Source organism: Pituophis catenifer, unplaced genomic scaffold (genome assembly GCF_029215685.1).
Source record: "Pituophis catenifer annectens isolate HBS135680 unplaced genomic scaffold, rPitCat1.0.hap2 SCAF_3, whole genome shotgun sequence".
In the NCBI taxonomy this organism is placed as follows: Eukaryota; Metazoa; Chordata; class Lepidosauria; order Squamata; family Colubridae; genus Pituophis; species Pituophis catenifer.
Window position 1 is genome coordinate 213608253 of NW_027256883.1, and position 20135 is coordinate 213628387.

The 20135-nt window shown below is 42.9% G+C and overlaps 1 protein-coding gene across 1 annotated transcript in view; it reads left to right on the top strand.

Annotated features, from left to right (window-relative positions):
- Positions 1-7883: 7883 nt before the first annotated feature.
- The window catches only part of LOC139314589 (bactericidal permeability-increasing protein-like), a 28132-nt gene continuing 15880 nt past the window's right edge, over positions 7884-20135 (top strand). Inside the window, exons 1-5 of the mRNA XM_070940273.1 lie at positions 7884-8028; positions 9401-9515; positions 10767-10895; positions 13446-13601; positions 16243-16306. Of these exons, the coding sequence (XP_070796374.1) occupies positions 7884-8028; positions 9401-9515; positions 10767-10895; positions 13446-13601; positions 16243-16306 (609 nt within the window). The remainder of the gene's footprint in view (positions 8029-9400; positions 9516-10766; positions 10896-13445; positions 13602-16242; positions 16307-20135) is intronic.

Here is a 20135-nt window from a genome sequence, read left to right on the forward strand (position 1 = left end):
ACCTTTTGCCCCCCAATCCCTCCCTTTCCGATCCCCAAATCTTTTGCTTCTCATTGGCTATCTTCCAAGTCATTCTTCAGACTTCTTTTTCTCGTCATTTCCCAGGAATGTGCCCCCTCCCCTCATTTCCACGACAACCAAGCTTCAAAGGGATTTAGTTTATCTCTCGCTCTCCTCTGCTCTCTATGCCAGCGTTGAAACGCTGACACCTACCTAGCCTGACTGTATTAAAGCAACCAAGGTGATTTATTCAACCTCCCTCCCTCACCTTGGCCAGCCGTCAAGCAGGACAGGAAGGGCTGTCTGTGGTCATCCCACACTTTTCCACCCTGGAGAAGCTCTGAAGGACCAACTTCAATAGAGCTCTGAGCTCTTCAAAGAGGCCTCCTCCTCCTCTTCTTCTGGCTTCTTTCATCTGCTTCCAAACAACCCTCATCAAAGGTGAGGGCAGGTAGAGTTCAACCTTGTGGGAACAAGGAAGCCGCTGCAGGATACGGGTAAAAGGAGGAGGTGCAGGGAGAGAGAGAGAGAGAGAGATTGATAGTCCTCGATTTATGACCACAATGGAGCCCAGAATTTCCTTTGCTAAGCGAGACATTTGTGAAGGGAGTTTTAGCCCCGTTTTTGGACTTTTTCTCGCCACGGTTGGTAGGCGAATCCCTGCAGTTATTAAGTCAGTCACACGGTTGTTAAGTGAATCCGGCTTCCCCCATGGACTTCGCTGGTCAGAAGGACCCCGGGGGCATTGCAACCGTCATAAATGTGAGTCAGTGGTCAAACGGCTGAATTTTGATCACGCGGATGACCGCGGGGATGCTGTGACCAAAAAAAATGGTCTGGTCACTTTTTTCGGTGCCATTGAAACTTCAAACGGTCACTAAACGAATGGTTGTAAGTTGAGGACTACCGGTAATAACAGAATAACAGAGTTGGAAGGGGAACCTCAGAGGTCTTCAACCCCCTGCTCAGGCAGGAGACCCTACACCACTCTGGACAAATGGGTGTCCAATTTAGGAGAGGAGGGGATAGGACAGGACAGGGTAGGGCAAAGTAGAATAGAATAGAATAGAATAGAATAGAATAGAATAGAATAGAATAGAATAGAATAGAATAGAATAGAACAGAGAATGGAATGGAATGGAATGGAATGGAATGGAATGGAATGGAGTAGAGTAGAGTAGAGTAGAGTAGAGTAGAGTAGAGTAGAGTAGAGTAGAGTAGAATAGAATAGAATAGAATAGAACAGAGAATGGAATGGAATGGAATGGAGTAGAGTAGAGTAGAGTAGAGTAGAGTAGAGTAGGGTAGGGTAGAGTAGAGTAGAGTAGAGTAGAATAGAATAGAATAGAATAGAATAGAATAGAATAGAATAGAATAGAATAGAATAGAATAGAGAATGGAATGGAATGGAGTAGAGTAGAGTAGAGTAGAGTAGAGTAGAGTAGAGTAGAGTAGAATAGAATAGAATAGAATAGAATAGAATAGAATAGAACAGAGAATGGAATGGAATGGAATGGAATGGAACACAGAATGGAATGGAATGGAATGGAATGGAATGGAATGGAGTAGAGTAGAGTAGAGTAGAGTAGAGTAGAGTAGAGTAGAGTAGAATAGAATAGAATAGAAGTAGAATAGAATAGAATAGAATAGAATAGAATAGAATAGAATAGAATAGAATAGAATAGAACAGAACAGAGAATGGAATGGAATGGAATGGAATGGAATGGAATGGAATGGAATGGAGTAGAGTAGAGTAGAGTAGAGTAGAGTAGAGTAGAGTAGAGTAGAGTAGAGTAGTGGCAGGAGTCTCCGCCTACCCACGCCGGACGCTTCTGTGCCTGTACAAAAACATCACGTGCGCACGAGTGAACCAATAGCGACGGGTTTTGCAACCCACAACTGCTACTGCAGCACTCTGCTGGCCAAAAACAGGCCGCACGGAGGCCACCTGTGCGGGGCCCGTTTCGGCCTGTTTTTGGCCCATTCATGGCCTGTTTCTGGCCTGTTTTCACTGGCAAAGTGCTGCTGGAGGCCGGAGAGGCTGAAAACGAGCCACACAGGGCTTGTTTTTGGCACGCTTTTTGCCCATTTCTGGCCAATTTTAGGCCAGCAAAGTACTGCAGGAGGCCCTGGAGGGTGAAAATGAGGCATAGTGTGTGTGTGGGGGTTGCACACGTGACCCGTTTTTGGCCAGCAGAATGCTACAGGAGGCTGGGGAGGCTGAAAACGGGCCACACAGGGCCCGTTATGGGCCTGTTTTTGGCCGGCAGAGTGCTGCTGGAGGTCAGGGAGGCCGAAAACGGGCCACACAGGACCCGTTTTGGGCCTGTTTTTGGCCGGCAGAGTGCTGCAGGAGGCCATGGAGGGCGAAAATGAGGCATGCCCCCCTCCACAGCCCATTTTAGCTCACAGAGGCACCGCGGGCGTTGCGTTTGACACCCCGACATAGATTATAAGACACAACTATTTTTGTTAGGCCTAATATCAGAAAAATATGATAAAGGGAAGCTATGTTTAATTTTACATGCATTGACCGCAGCAAGAATTGTTATTTGCACAATACTGGGGGGGAAAAAAAGCCGAGGAAACACCTAGAGGAGAAGAAGATATAATCAAAAAAATATTAGACCGTGCAGAAATGGATAGACTAACCCTGAAGATAAAAGAAAAAAGAAGACACAGAATGTTTTAGAACTTGGGCCTTGTTTTATCAATGGTTGGGTAATAGAGGAAGAAACTAGGAACTGAAAAAGTATGATTATGTAAGCAAATTAACCCAGACAGCATGTTCATCTATTGCCATGATGGCGAACCTGTGGCATAGGTGGCACGTGAAGCCATATTGGTGGGCACGCGAGCTTAGCTCCGGCACGCATGTGTGCGCTGGCCAGTTGATTTTCGGGCCTCCTGGGCTGACCAGAAGTCAGGAAACATGCTGTTTCCGGCCTCCAGAGGGCCTCTAGGGTGTGTGGGGGGGGGAAGGCTGTTTTTGCCCTCCCCAGGTTCCTAGAAAGGCTCTGGAGCCTGGGGAGAGCGAAAAATGGGTCTACTGAGCTCACTGTGCCATCCTGTGCCAAAAGCAGGGGGAACATTGGAGAGGAGGCAGGGGGGCGCATAGAATTATGGATGTGGGCATACATGCGTGTGTCCCCCCCTCCGCTTTTGGCATGCGATGGCAAAAAAGTTAGCCATCACTGACCTATTGTATGTGAAGAGAAAATATATAAATAAACAATTTTATATTTTTTAGATTTCTATAGCGCCCTTCTCCCGAAGGACTCAGGGCGGTGAACAGCCAAAAGATAAAACACAGAAATACAAAATTTAAAATAGATTAAAACAGATTAAACAATTTGGCTAAATTTTAAAAATATCCCATAATTAAACAAATTAAAATTAGTGTTTAAAATTTGAATTTAAAAATTTTAAAAGGGAGAAGATTTAGGCCAGGCCAGCTTGATGAAAAAAGAAAAGGAAAAGGAAAAGGAAAGTTTGCCAAGGAGTTGTTGAATTATCTATCACCTCCAGCAACAGGTTTCCGGCAAAACCGCAAGGACAGTTAATCCGTGATTTACATCCATTTTTTATTAGTGGCCATTCGAAGTTACGATGACACTGAAAAAAAGTGACTCACGACCGTTTTTCACACTTACGACCGATGCAGCATCCCCACGGTGATCAAATGTTCAGCTAGCCCTCGACTTAATTGTTCCTTTAGCGACCGTCCGAAGTTAGAACAGCACTTAGAAAAGGGACATATCTTGTCCTGTTTTCACACTTACGACCGTTGCAAGATCCCCACATAATCAAAATTCAGATGCTTGGCAACGGACTCGTATTTATGACGGTTGCAACATCCTGGGGGGTGGGGGGGAAGGTGTCACGTGATTCCCCTTTTATGGCCTTCCGACCAGCCAAGGCGATAGGGAAGCCAGATTCACTTAACAACTGTGTTACCCATTTAACGACTGCACGGTTTGCTTAAACAACTGTGGGTTTAACGTGGTTGTAAAATGTGGCAAAACTCACTGAATAACTGTTCCAGCAATGCAAATGTTGGGTTCAATTGTGGCCATAATTCGAGGACTATCTGTACTTATCACAGTAGAAAAAGAACATTTTGATTGGGTAACAAAAATCATCAGATCCAGTTACAGCATAAAAACTCAGCGTCCAATAATACTTAAGCAGAACCACTGAAATATATTAAAAGTAGAAGGGGAAAGAAAAATAAAAAACAGCCTGGGAAAAGACCTTCTGAGTCCCATAAAGTCCTCGTAAAAAGACACAACTGCCTTTTATCAAAACAACTAGTACATAGAGATGAATAACCCTTTGTTACTTCAGCCTGAGAAAGTTCTTATTTTGCGGTTAGAAAGTTGCAGCAATTCAGTTGCTAAGCCACAAAACTTCTGCATTCCATTAAATTCAAATGCAAATTCAGAATAGAGCTGGAGGGGACCTTGGAGGTCTTCTAGTCCAGCCCCCTGATTAAGCAGAAGACCCTACACCATTTCAGACAAGTGGCTGTCCAGTCTCTTCTTAAAAACCTTCCAATGATGTAGCCCCTACGACTTCTGGTGGCCAGCTGTTCCGCTGGTTCATTATTCTCACTGCCACAAAATTTCTACTTGGTTACATTATGAGGGTATCATCATTAAATGTAAAAAGTAGAGGCAGTTCTTGATTTACGACCACAATTTGAGTCCAAAATTTCCTGTTGCTAAGCCAGACGGTTGTTAAGTGAGTTTTGCTCCCGTTTACTTTCTTTCTTTGCTAAGTCAAACACTGCAGTTGTTAAGTTAGGTATACGGTTGTTAAGTGAATCAGATTCTTCATGGACTTTGCTTGTATGATGGTCATAAAATTGGATCACGTGACCCCGGGACATTGCAATGTCACGTGGTCGATCACATGACCACGAGGATGCTCCAACAGTGGTGTAAAAATGGTCATGTCATTTTTTTTTTCAGTCCCGCTGTAAACTTTGAACCGTCGCTCAGTGAGTGGTTCTAAGTCGAGGACTACCTGCAAAGGAAAGTAAAACAAAGTACAATAAAGCCCATGTGGCTTGGCTGCTGTCACTCTCCTGGCCATTTATTTTCAATTATTTCCTTGCCGTTTCTTCTTTTTTTAATTTTTTTTTTTTTAAATTTGATTGATTTTCTATTCAATACATTTCTTGGTGCTTAATAAACATCGTGCTGTCTGGGTATTTAATTTGCTTAACAATACAGATTTACATTCTTAATCTCACTCCACCCCTTTTTTCCAACCATCGGTAAAATAAATTCCATGTTTGATAATATTCAATGTCTTCTTTCTGTTTAATTTTCAATGTCAATCTATCCATTTCTGCACAATCTAGTACAGTGATGGCTAATCTTTTTGCCATCACATGCCAGGAGCGTGGACGGGGGGGAAGGGGGGGTCACTCACACCCATAATTCTATGTGCCCTGGCCCCGCACATCCGGGTACGACCCCCCGCTACTCCGCCACTCCTGGCACGCGATGGCACGGTAGGCCCGTCTTTTGCTCTCCCTAGCCTCCAGAGCCTTTCTAGGAGCCTGGGGAGGGCGAAAATGGCCTTCCTCACCCTCCAAGCCCTCCGGAGGTTGGAAACGGCCCAGAAGGCCTGAAAAATCAGCTGGCGCTGAGTTCACGTGCCCACCAATATGGCTACGCATGCCACCTGTGGCACGCGTGCCATAGGTTCGCCGTCACAGATCTAGTATCTTCTTGACCTCTTGGTATATCTTCATTTTTCCAATATTGTGCGAAAATAATCCTCGCTGCTGTTGGGACATGTTATATTAAATGCATACTTTTCTTATCAAGTTTTTTTCTGATATTATACCTAACAATTCAGGTTTAAAATCTACATCTTTTCCTATCCTCTTTTCTAATCACCTGTGTTGTATCTTTGCCCAATTCTTTTTTTTTTTTTGTGCTTTGACACAAGTTTACCACAAATGATAAAATGTGCCCGTTTTTGGGTTACATTTCCAACATTTGCTAGACATATTTTTAAACATTTTAGCTATCTGTTGCTACTTTCCCTAGTTTCTGGTTTCTTAGAGTTGGTCAACCCTTTAGTCAATATATTTCTTTTATTCCTCGCCTGTTCCATCATCAGTTCTTACCTTTGTGGATTTTAGAATTATTATTCTGGGGCTTGGAAGGATTTTTCTCCCTTAATTCTCTTTCTTTGGCTAGATTCGATTTGATCCTGGCTAACTATAACTCCGGAATATATTTCCTGCATTTATTCCTGTGCAGGCAGTCCTGGACTTATGACCACAATGGAGTTCAAAATTTCTGTTGCTAAGCGAGACCGTGTTTAAGTGAATTTCGCCCCATGTTGCAACCTTGCTTGTCATGGTTGTTAAGTGAATCACAGAAGTTGTTAAGTAAATAGGAGGGTTGTGAAATCAGAATCTGGCTTCCCGTTGACTTTGCTTGTCCGAAGGGGATCACTCCAACCGTCATAAGTACATGCCAGTTGCCAAGCATTTGAATTTTAATCACCTGACCACGGGGATACTGCAGTGGTGGTGTGAAAAATGGTCGTAAATCACTTTTATCAGGGCCGTCGTAACTTTGAACGGTCACTAAATGAACTGAATCGGGTGCCCGTCAGTGTGGATCAGAAACTTGGAGTTTCCTGGATGAAACGGTGGTGATTTTTCTTTTCTGACGATGAGATTCGAACGTGCCAGAGGTTGAATTAAGGACGTTCACTTCCTCCTTTATCCCCTTTGTATGGACAGAGATGGGGAAATGTGGGTTTTCCCTAGTGAGCCTGGATTGACATCTTACTGGCAAGTCATCCTCAGGAGGAGGAAGTCTAAGGTTGGCTTCGAGGAGATATAAAGACCTCCGGGGACCCAAAAGGATCATTAAGTGATGATCAATGGTTGCAAGTCAGAAGAGCCGTCCTGTTAGAATCCAAGACCTTCGTAGTAAGTAATCTGATTTGATTTGAATTGAATTCAATACTTTGCGTGGGCGTGCAATGCTGAAATTTAATACTTTTTTTGGCCATGTGTGATTAGATGCACGAGGAATAAATTGAATATTGTATTTGGGAAAGTGTGATTAGATGCACAAGGAATAAATTCAATATTGCATTTGGGAAAGTGTGATTAGATGCACGAGGAATAAATTCAATATTGTATTTGGGAAAGTGTGATTAGACGCACGAGGAATAAATTTAATACTTTATTTGGTCTAGTGTGATTAGATGCACGAGGAATAAATTTAATACTTTATTTGGTCTAGTGTGATTAGACGCATGAGGAATCAATTCAATATTTTATTTGTCCAAGTGTGATTAGACGCACGAGGAATAAATTTAATACTTTATTTGATCTAGTGTGATTAGACGCATGAGGAATCAATTCAATATTTTATTTGTCCAAGTGTGATTAGACGCACAAGGAATAAATAGGATAGGATAGGATAGGATAGGATAGGATAGGATAGGATAGGATAGGATAGGATAGGATCGGGAAGGGTAGGGTAGGGTAGGGTAGGGTAGAGTAGAACAGAACAGAAGAGGTTTATTTGGTCAAGTGTGATTGGACTCACAAGGAATTTGTCTTCAAGGCAGACGCTCTCAGTGTACATGCAAAACAACAGAGTAATAATAATCATAATAATGATGCCAATAAGATTAATTATTAATTGTTATGTTATGTTATAATATGTTATAATCAATAAAATATAATGTAACATACCATAGCATAGCATAACATAACAACAATAACAATAATAATATAGCCGCTCATTTCACCGTTAGTGATGCTTTTGGTCACGACCTCCTGAACCCCCCCCCCCTCCCCGCCAGGGTCTTTATTCTCTTCTCTTCTAGGATTCTCCATGACCGGCATGTCTAACCTTTACCTAACCATGATGATGTGGGTTCTTTTCCTGCCGATCTTCGAATCTCGCCCCCTTCTTAAAACAGAACCGAAGCGCACAGGAGCCCTGAAGCTCCAAATCACCCAGAGAGGACTGACTTATGGTGAGTTTCCGCTTGAGGTCCTCACGCTTTTTGACTTAAGGGAAGTCAAAAAGGGTCCCGGGAACTTTGTCCATTTGCAAAATAGGCAATGATGACATCATGGGAATGAGGGCATCAGCAGCCAATCCAGTGGTGGGTTTCGAATTTGTTTATTACCGGTTCTGTGGGCGTGGCTTGGTGGGCGTGGCAAGGGAAGGTTACTGCAAAATCCCCATTTCCTCCCGATCAGCTGGGACTCGGGAGGCAGAGAATAGATGGGGGCCAGTCAGAATTTTGACTTCCGGTTCTGCGAACTACTCAAAATTTCCGCTACCGGTTCTCCAGAACTGGTCAGAACCGGCTGAAACCCACCTCTGAGCCAATCGTGTCTTTTTGCGTTTGGCACGATGGTGATTCCACCATCCGCCGTGCCCTTAAAACTTTCTTTTTTCAGCAAGCCGGGCTGGCTTAATATATTTTTAAAATATTTTTAATTGGTTTGTTTTATTTTTTATTTTATTTTATATCCAATTTATATACCGCCCTTCTCCCTGAGGACTCAGGGCGGTGTACAGCCAAATAAAAATATAAATTACAAACATTCAAATAGTATTAAAAGGATATATAGAAATTTGACCCCCGTAATTTAAAAACAATAACAAACCAATTTAAAGCATTTAAAAAAGTTATTTTAAATTGGGGCCAAATTAATATATATCTTTTTAATTGTTCTTAATGTTTGTATTGTATGTTTTTTTTTATCTGGCTGTACACCGCCCTTGAGTCCCTCGGGAGAAGGTGCGGTATATAAATTCGGAATAAATAAATAAATAAATAAATAAAACATCTGGTGGAAATTCAGTGGGACAGTATTTCTTAACTTCATCCATTTTAAGACGTATGGACTTCGACTCCCAGAATTCCCCAGTCGTTCTCCAAACTACTACAAATTTTTACTACCGGTTCTTGTGAACCGGTGCGAACCGGGAGCAACCCACCACTGGAGTAGTCCCTATCCACATAGCCATGGCCACCCGGTCACATGACCAGCTAGCCACGCCCCCCAAATAAGCCACACCCACAGAACCAGTTGTTAAAATAATTGAATCCCACCACTGCATACACGCCTTGCTTCTGCACGTGCAGATCGCCGATGATGACATCCGGGGCAGTGGGCGGGGCCTCCCACCGGTTTTACTCCGGTTCTCGCGAACCGGTCTGAACCACCTGAATACCACATCTGTCTTAGGCCCAGGGGAACAGGATTTGGAACTGATTGTTCTCGCTGTTTTCTTTTGAACCCAGCACTGACGCCCCTCTTTTTAAGAGGCGTCGTCGGTGCCGGGTTCAAAAGACGAGGGCAAGAATCGTAACCTTTGTTAACCCTTTGCAGTGAAGGACGTGGTGATAGAGATGCTGCTGTCACAACTGAGGAAGCAGCCGATCCCAGATCAAAGCAGCAGATACAACGTGCCCACGCTGGGAGAAGTCTCCATGTGGTTTTCAAAGTAAGCATGTGCCCAGATTCCTCCTCTACCAAACACAGGTAGTCCTCGACTTACGACCACAACTGAGCCCAAAGTTGTTAAGTGAGGCATTTGTGAAGGGAGATTTGCCTCCATGTTGCGTCTTTTCTCGCCACCGTTGCTAAGCGAATCACTTCAATTGTTGAGTTAGTCACACGGTTGTTTCAGTGAATCCCGCTTCCCCATTGACTTGGCTCGTCAGAAGGCCAGAAAAGGACCGTCATAAATCCTGGTAGTCCTCGACTTACAACTGTTCATTTAGTGACGGCACTGTTCATTTACAACGGCACTGAAAAAAGTGACTTATGACCATTTTTCACCCTTACGACCGTTGCAGCATCCCCATGGCCACGGGATTTACAACCAGATGCTCAACGAATGGTTCATAGTTATGACGGTTGCAGTGATTATATTTTGCGACCGTCCGACAAGCAAAGTCAGATTCACTTAACAACCAGGTTACCAGTTTAACAACGGGCAGTGATTCACTTAACAAATGTGGCAAGAAGAGGTGTAAAATGGGGCAAAAACTCACTTAGCAAATTTCTCACTTAGCAACATAAATTCTGGGCTCCCATGTGGTCGTAAATCAAGGACTACCTGTACGATGTTGCCAAGCATCCAAATTTTGATCATGGGTCGTTAAGTGTGAAAAGTGGTCATAAGTCGCTTTTTTCAGAGCTTGTTGTAATTCGAACTGTCACTAAATGAACTGTTGTAAGTCAAGGACTACCTGTACAATTTTGCTGCATTGCATTTGAGCTTTTAGGTCAGAGGTCTGCAAACTTGGCAGCTTTAAGACTGGTGGACTTCAACTCCCAGAATCCTCCAGCCAGCACAGGTGTGCTAGCTGGAGGATTCTGGGAGTTGAAGTCCACCAGTCTTAAAGCTGCCAAGTTTGCAGACCTCTGCTTTAAGGCCTGGGAAACAGCACTGTTTTCTTTATAAATAGAGCTCACATTTAACACCTGGCAGTGTCAGGTGTTCCACTAGAAGTGGAACCCTCGCCCCACAATCAGGAGGCTGTGAGTTCGATCCTAGGTAGAGGCAGATATTTCTCACTCTGGATACAATGAGAATATATCTGCTGAACAAAACTCCGTACTGGAGACAGGGACGGCATCCGGCCAGTAAAACACTCTGCTAACTCTGGGAAATACGTTCTTGCATGTTTAAGGAAGTAAACTTTCTACCTGCTGATGCTGATGTCTCTTTCCTTCTTCTCCTTCACAGCACCCAAATCGAACAACTTCAGGTGAAGGAGTCGGTGGCTTATTTTGACAAAGACAGAGGCGTCAAACTGTCCATCCAAAATGCTCACGTTCTGTTCAGTAGCAACTGGAAGATAAAACATTTATTTGGGTAACTGCTTTTGTGGGATGAGTGTCTGAGGAAGGGAGCCCATGAGGCAAGTTACGGATTTGGGATTGACATGACGTATTACAGAATAATAAAGTTGGAAGGGACCTTGGAGGTCTTCTAGTCCAACCCCCAGGAGACCCTATAGCAGGGGTCTCCAATCTTGGCAACTTTAAGACTTGTGGACTTCAACTCCCAGAATTCCTCAGCCAGCTTTGGAAGCTGGCTGAGGAATTCTGGGAGTTGAAGTCCACGAGTGGCTTTGTCCAATCTCTTCTTAAAAAACTTCTAATGTTGGAGCATTTACAACTTCTGGTGGCAAGTTGTTCCACTGATTAATTGTTCCATCAGGAAATTTCTCCTTAGTTCCAGGTTGCTTCTCTCCTTGATGAGTTTCCACCCGTTGCTTCTTGTCCTGCCTTCAGGTGCTTTGGAGAATAGCTTGACTCCCTCTTCTTTGGGGCAACCCCTGAGATATTGGAAGACTGCTATCGTGTCTCCCCTAGTCCTTCTTTTCATTAAACTAGACATACCCAGTTCCTGCAACCGTTTTTCATGTTTTAGCATCCAGTCCTCTAAATTAATTGTCCTCACTGTTAGGAAATTTCTCCTTAGTTCTAGGTTGCTTCTCTCCTTGATTAGTTTCCATCCATTGTTCCTTGTGATGCCTTCAGGAGCTTTGGAGAACAGAACAAAAGAGAGTAGGAAGGGACCTTGGAGGTCTTCTAATCCAACCTCCTGCTCAACCAAGAAACCCTACCCCATTCTCAACAAATGGCTGTCAATCTCCTCTTAAAAACCTCCAGTGATGGACCATCCAAAAACTTCTGGAGGCAACTTCTGTTCCACTGGTTAATTGTCCTCACTGTTTGGAAGTTTCTCCCGAATTCCAGGTTGCTTCTCTCCTTAATTGGTTTCCATCCATTGCTTCTCCTCCTGCCTTCTGGTGCTTTGGAGAAGAGGTTGACCCCCCCCTCCTCTTTGGGGCAGCCCCCCCAAATATTGGAAGACTGCTATCACAGCACTCTCTAGTCCTTCTTGAGAACAATGCCCATGAGTGCCAAGGTCCTTCAAGTGATGGCCAACTGTCCACAGCTTCTTGTAACGTAGGTTGGGTAGGAATCCTATTGAAGGGTTCCCAAAAAAATCATGAGTTCAAAGTTGCATCTCTTTGGTGGTGATGGAGGGAACCAAGGTCTGAAAATGTTTTGGTTGCGTCCCATTGTTGATTGTTCCTCAATCAAGGTCAGGAGGCATTCAATTTTGGGTTCTGGCCCTACTCTTTGGAAAAGCCTTCGCTCAGAAATTAGAACTGTCCCTTCTTTCATCGTTTTTTGAATGATGGTGATGTCAGCCCTTCCCCACGGAAATTAATTGGCCCTTCTCAATTTTTCTTTTTTTTGTTCCTATTCGTGTGATCTTTATTGATAACACTAGAAGAGAATGTTTCGTTGAATTGTGGGGTCCTTGGTGCTCTGTGAATTTGGTTATTTCCTTGCCGATGTTTCATGACCCAACTAAGGAACATCAAACCACACTCCCTTCTAGCATTGATGAAGTTACCTAGTTGGGTCATGAAATGACTGCAAGAAAACAATGAAGCTCAGTGAGCACCAAGGACCCCCTTCAATTCTCTCCTCGTCCACCTCCTCCTCCTCCTCCTCCTCCTCCTCCTCCTCCTCCTCCTCCTCCTCCTCCTCCTCCTCCTAATCCTCCTCCTCCTCCTCCTCCTCTTCCTCCTCTCCCTCCTCCTCCTCTCCACAAACCTCATTCCCTTCCAGACTTTTTTTTATTGCAAAAGTTTTACAATTACATTTTCACCCCTTTTTTCACCCCCCCCACCTCCCTCCCCAAACTTCCCATCCTCCCTAACCCTCCCTAACCCTCCCCCCCCAGACTTCCCTATTACATACTCATAACTAATAACACTAATATATAAACCTGAACCCATCCCTCCCCCTATATAATTTTTCCTCTTTGTCTCTTTACATTAAAATATTTCTAATACATTATTTTCAAATAAAAGCTATTTGATACTTTCTAGTTTGGTATTTGTTCTGAACATATTCTATCCACCTTTTCCATTCCCATTCATAAGTCTCTTGTGAACAATCTTTTAAATACGCTGAAATCTTCGCCATCTCTGCAGACTTGATGATGTTCCCTAGTTGGGTCATGAAATGATTGCAAGAAAACAATTAAGCTCAGTGAGCACCAAGGACCCCACAGTTCTCCTCCCCCTCCTCCTTCTCCTCCTCCTCCTCTTCTTCTTCCTCCTCCTCCTCTCCCTCCTCTTCCTCTCCCTCCTCCTCCTCTCCGCAAACCTCATTCCCTTCCAGACTTGATGATGTTCCCTAGTTGGGTCATGAAATGATTGCAAGAAAACTATCAAGCTCAGTGAGCACCAAGGACCCCACAGTTCTCCTCCCCCTCCTCCTTCTCCTCCTCTTCCTCCTCCTCTTCTTCCTCCTCCTCTCCGCAAACCCCTCTCCCTTCTAGCACTGAAGATTTTAGCCAAGGTGGGTAATTCCTGGATTCTCTCCATCCCCATAGACTGGATACCGGCATAGTTCAGGCCAACATCAGTCAACTCTCCCTCTCGGTCCTGCTTGGACTGGACACAGACTATGATGGACGGATCCTGCTTCGGCCACTCAGTTGCGGGGCTAACATTCGGGACCTCCAGTTGACGTTTTTTGGGCCAAACAGGTAGGCCACAAACCGCTGTCCTCGTTTTCCGTCATTGTTCGTCTTAGTCATCAAAACCCAAGCCATCTTGAACTAGTCTATTCCAGGAAAGCGCAGTTAGTCCTCGATTTATGCCCAAAATTTCCATTGCTAATCCTTGAATTTACGGCCAGAATTTCCGTTGCTAAGCGACAAGTGAGTTTTGCCCCATTTTATGACCTTTCTTGCCACCGTTGTTAAGTGAATCCGCGCTGTTGTTAAGACACTAACGCAGTTGTTAAGTGAATCTGACTCCCCCCCATTTTTTATTTATTTTTTTAATTTGATTTATATGCCGCCCTTCTCCGGAGACTCAGGGCGGCTTACAATGCGTTAAGCAATAGCCTTCATCCTTTTGTATATTTATACAAAGTCAGCTTATTGCCCCCACAAACTGGGTCCTCAATTTACCTACCTTAGAAAGGATGGAAGGCTGAGTCAACCTTGAGCCTGGGGAGATTCGAACCTGCAGTAATTGCAGGCAGCTGGTCTTGATAACCAGCTTAATAACAGGGTGCCTTAGACCACTGTACTACCAAGGCTCTCTTACGTCATAAGATTGTCAAAGGGGATCTTATGACCGTCATAAATATGGAATGGAACAGAACGGAAAAGAACAGAATAGAATATATGGAGTGGAAAAGAATGGAATAGTCTAGAATGGAATGGAATGGAATGGAATGGAATAGAATAGAATAGAATAGAATAGAATAGAATAGAATAGAATAGAATAGAATAGAATAGAATAGAATAGAATAGAGAATGAAATAATGAATATGATGGAATGGAATAGAATAGAATAGAATAGAATAGAATAGAATAGAATAGAATAGAATAGAATAGAATAGAATAGAATAGAATAGAATAGAAAATATGGAACGGAACGGAACAGAATACAATAGAATATATGGAGTGGAAAAGAATGGAATGGAATAGTCTAGTCTAGTCTAGTCTAGTCTAGTCTAGTCTAGTCTAGAATAGAATAGAATGGAATGGAATGGAATGGAATGGAATGGAATGGAATAGAATAGAATAGAATAGAATAGAATAGAATAGAATAGAATAGAATAGAATAGAATAGAAAATATGGAACGGAACGGAACAGAATACAATAGAATATATGGAGTGGAAAAGAATGGAATGGAATAGTCTAGTCTAGTCTAGTCTAGTCTAGTCTAGTCTAGAATAGAATAGAATAGAATAGAATAGAATGGAATGGAATGGAATGGAATGGAATAGAATAGAATAGAATAGAATAGAATAGAAAATATGGAACGGAACGGAACAGAATACAATAGAATATATGGAGTGGAAAAGAATGGAATGGAATAGTCTAGTCTAGTCTAGTCTAGTCTAGTCTAGTCTAGTCTAGAATAGAATAGAATAGAATAGAATAGAATAGAATAGAATAGAATAGAATAGAATAGAATAGAATAGAATAGAATAGAAAATATGGAACGGAACGGAACAGAATACAATAGAATATATGGAGTGGAAAAGAATGGAATGGAATAGTCTAGTCTAGTCTAGTCTAGTCTAGTCTAGTCTAGTCTAGAATAGAATGGAATGGAATGGAATGGAATGGAATGGAATGGAATGGAATGGAATAGAATAGAATAGAATAGAATAGAATAGAATAGAATAGAATAGAATAGAATAGAATAGAATAGAATAGAAAATATGGAACGGAACGGAACAGAATACAATAGAATATATGGAGTGGAAAAGAATGGAATGGAATAGTCTAGTCTAGTCTAGTCTAGTCTAGTCTAGTCTAGTCTAGAATAGAATAGAATAGAATAGAATAGAATAGAATGGAATGGAATGGAATGGAATGGAATAGAATAGAATAGAATAGAATAGAATAGAAAATATGGAACGGAACGGAACAGAATACAATAGAATATATGGAGTGGAAAAGAATGGAATGGAATAGGATAGGATAGGATAGAATAGTATTAAAAATACAATAGTATAACAGAGTTGGAAGGGACCTTGGAGGTCTTCTAGTCCAACCCCCTGCTCAAGCAGGAGACCCTATACCCTTGATGGTGAACGTATGACAGGCGTGCCAGAGGTGGCACGCAGCGCCCTCTCTGTGGGTACGTCAGCTGTCGCCCCAGTTTAGCTCTGCCTCGCCTGCGCCTGCTGGTCGTCAGGTCTCTGCTGCGCGTGTGGGGTGCATGTGGGGGGCCCCGTGTGCACGGGTTGGGAGCGGGGGGCATGTGGGGGGCACATACACATGCACAGGGGTCGGGGGGCCCCGGGGCTGCACCCACATTGCATTTTGGGGGTTCGGGCATGCGCTTTGGGCACTCGGTCCAGAAAAGGTTGGCCATCACTGCCCTCTACTATTTCAGACAAATGGTTGTCCCTCCCATCTCTCCTTAAAAGCATCCAGTGACGGAGCACCCAGAACTTCTGAAGGCAACTTCTGTTCCACTGGTTAATTGTCCCCACTGTTAGGAAGTTTCCTTCCTCAGCGTCTCAATGGTCAATGCTCCTTCCCCAATGCTCTTTTGTAAGACCCCCCTCCCCCACTGAACACCCCCCACCCCTCAATCAAAAGTCATGGCAGCGACCGAACCCATTTCATCCTGAGATGCTTGCTTTCTTCTTGCAGCTACTTCTACAATTTGGTCTCCCAAAGTTTCAAGAAGGCCCTGATCTTCGATCTCAACCTGGAGGTAAGATTTGGGGTCTCTTCCTCTCAAAGCAGGCCCTCCCGTCGACCGAGGTCAAAAGCTACCGGGTGTCCATCCATCTTCATTGGCTCCACCGCTTCCTTAACAGCCTTTCAAATGCAAAGTTTTTTGTTTTTTTTAAAAAAAATTCAGAATGGAGCTGGAAGGGACCTTGGAGGTCTTCTAGTCCAGCCCCCTGCTCAAGCAGGAGAACCTATACTATTTCAGAGAAGTGACTGTCTAGGTCCTCATTTGACCGACCTTGGAAGGACGGAAGGCTGAGTCGACCTTGAGCTGGTCAGAATCGAACTCCAGACTGTGGGCAAGAGTCAGCCCTTCAATACTGATTTCTAACCACTGGGCCACCAGATATAGAATAGGTGATTAGATAGATAGATAGATAGATAGATAGATAGATAGATAGATAGATAGATAGAGACACAAAGCTAGCTAGCTAGATGATAGGAAGATAGATGATAGTTAGATAGTTAGATAGATAAATAGATAGATAGATAGATAGATAGATAGATAGATAGATAGATAGATAGATGATAGGTAGGTAGATAGATAGATAGGTAGATAGGTAGGTAAATAGATAGATAATGATAGATGAGAGAGAAACAGACAAAAGATAGATAGATAGATAGATAGATAGATAGATAGATAGATAGATAGATAGATAGATAGAGACACAAAGCTAGCTAGCTAGCTAGCTAGATGATAGGAAGATAGATGATAGTTAGATAGTTAGATAGATAAATAGATAGATAGATAGATAGATAGATAGATAGATAGATAGAGACACAAAGCTAGCTAGCTAGCTAGCTAGATGATAGGAAGATAGATGATAGTTAGATAGTTAGATAGATAAATAGATAGATAGATAGATAGATAGATATAGATAGATAGATAGATGATAGGTAGGTAGATAGATAAATAGATAGGTAGGTAGGTAAATAGATAGATAGATAATGATAGATGAGAGAGAAACAGACAAAAGATAGATAGATAGATAGATAGATAGAAAGATAGATAGATAGATAGATAGATAGATAGATAGATAGATAGATAGATAGATAGAGACACAAAGCTAGCTAGCTAGCTAGCTAGCTAGATGATAGGAAGATAGATGATAGTTAGATAGTTAGATAGATAAATAGATAGATAGATAGATAGATAGATAGATAGATAGATGATAGGTAGGTAGATAGATAGATAGATAGATAGGTAGGTAAATAGATAGATAGATAATGATAGATGAGAGAGAAACAGACAAAAGATAGATAGATAGATAGATAGATAGATAGATAGATAGATAGATGATAGATAGATAGATAGATAGATAGATAGATAGATGATAGGTAGGTAGGTAGGTAGATAGATAGGTAGATAGATAGATAATGATAGATAGATAGATGAGAGAGAAACAGATACAAAGATAGATTATTATTATTATTATTATTATTATTATTATTATTATTATTATTATTATTTTATTTCTACACCACCCTTCTCCCGAAGGACTCAGGGCGGTGTACAGCCTATTAAAAGCACAAGACAAACATCAATTAAAATAATTTAAAATTATGAAATAATTCGGCTCAATTTAAAACCCCAGAAATTTAAAAAGTTTTTAAGAAGAGTCCTTCTAGACCATTTGGGGGCAAGAGGCTGACTCTGTAAACCGCTTAGAGAAGGCGGGAAAGCGGTACATGAGTGCTATTCCTATCCGTAACTTTTTTCAGCGACGTAACTTTGAAGGCTCACGAAACGGATGGTCGTAAGTCGAGGACTACCTGTAAGATATGGGTTCGCTTCTCTATCAGCGCACCGATCGGGGAGTGAACGGAAACCACAACGGCCCGCACAAAGAGCCCAGCACAGGATCTTCCGTGAAGTGATCGGTGTCAGATTCTTGGCTGGCGCCTGATTCTCACGGAGCCTTTTTCAAACGAGATTTATGAGAAGGGGAAGATGAGAAGTTTCCCTTGATTTCAACAAATAGATTGTCTTTCATTTCGAGAGCCCAATTTATCTTTCAGCTTGTTAGCGCCGAGATTATTTTTCCCAAGGTCCTTTCTCTGAATTGGGGGCCTCGGTTGCATTTTTTTCCCCACCCCCCCCCTCCCCAGCCAGGTGGAATGCACAGGTGTCGGTCGATAGTTTCCCAGCCACCTCCTGCATCCTTCCGCAGAAGATGGGCAGATGCAGGTGGAAGGGAGGGCTCTAATTTCAATCAAAGGGCTCACCTGTCCGGTGGCAGAAGGCGGTGAGCAGGTGACATTGCTGGACAGATGGGTAGAGAGCCTAGAAATGGTCCATCCATTGTTCTCGCCCTACCTGTTCACCTGTCCGGTTTGCACACTGTTTTTTTTTTGATGCCGAAGATTTCAAGGTGGTCTGGAGGACACTTTATCCAGGGGTGAAATGCTCCCGGTTCGGACCGGATGACCTGATCCGGTAGCGATGGAGGCGGGTGGTTCGGAGAACCGGTAGCAAAAATCCCTGCCCCCTCCCTCATTGCCCAGCTGAGCCGCACAATCATCAGAGGCTTTTTTTTTTTACTTTTAAAAGCATTTTTTCTACAACCTCTTTGGCCGAAAAAATGCTTTTAAAAGTAAAAAAAAAGCCTCTGCCAATCAGGCAATTCGGCTTGGATCGTCAGAGGCATTTAAAAAGAAAAAAAGCCTCTGACGATCAGGCAAGTCAGCTGGGATCGTCAGAGGCATTTAAAAAGAAAAAAAGCCTCTGCCAATCAGGCAATTCAGCTGGGATCATCAGAGGCATTTAAAAAGAAAAAAAGCCTCTGACGATCAGGCAAGTCAGCTGGGATCATCAGAGGCATTTAAAAAGAAAAAAAGCCTCTGACGATCAGGCAAGTCAGCTGGGATCGTCAGAGGCATTTAAAAAGAAAAAAAGCCTCTGACGATCAGGCAAGTCAGCTGGGATCGTCAGAGGCATTTAAAAAGAAAAAAAGCCTCTGACGATCAGGCAAGTCAGCTGGGATCATCAGAGGCATTTAAAAAGAAAAAAAGCCTCTGACGATCAGGCAATTCGGCTTGGATCGTCAGAGGCATTTAAAAAGAAAAAAAGCCTCTGACGATCAGGCAATTCGGCTGGGATCGTCAGAGCCTTTTGAAAGCATTTTTTTACAACTTCTTCGCCAAAGAGGTTGTAGAAAAAGTGGTTTTAAAAGTAAAAAAATAAAAAAATGGCCACGCCCACCCAGTCACATAACACCCCCCCCAAGCCTCGCCCACAGAACCGGTAGTAACAAATTTTTTATCCTCCCTGTAGTGTAGGCTGGGATGAAGAAAAGAGGTAGGATACCAAAAAAGTTTCTGACATGAGGTTGTGACCTACAGGCTTTCTTTGACTTCTCAACCCTACGTTGAGTGACGGCTCGAACTTCAAAAACGGTCAAAAAAGTGACTTATGACTTTTCACACTTACGACCGTCGTAGCATCCATGATCAAAATTCGGTACCCTTGGCCATTGACTCGTATTTTGTGATGGTCGCAGTTTCCGGCGATCCCCTTTTGCGAGTTTCCGATAAGCAGAGTCGACGGGGAAGCCCGATTCACTTAACAACTGTGTGACTCATTTAAGAACGGCAGTGGTTTGCTTAACCATGATGGCAGGAAAAGGGGGCAAAATGGAGTAAAACTCACTTAACGACTGTTTTGCTTAGCAATGGAAATTTGGGGCTCGATTGTGGTCGTTAAGTCAAGGACTATCTGTATATAGGTTACCGGGTGATAATTGACGGGTTGGGAATTTCGGCGTCGACTCCAGATGTGTCTGGAGGACATCAAAGACCAGATGTCAGAG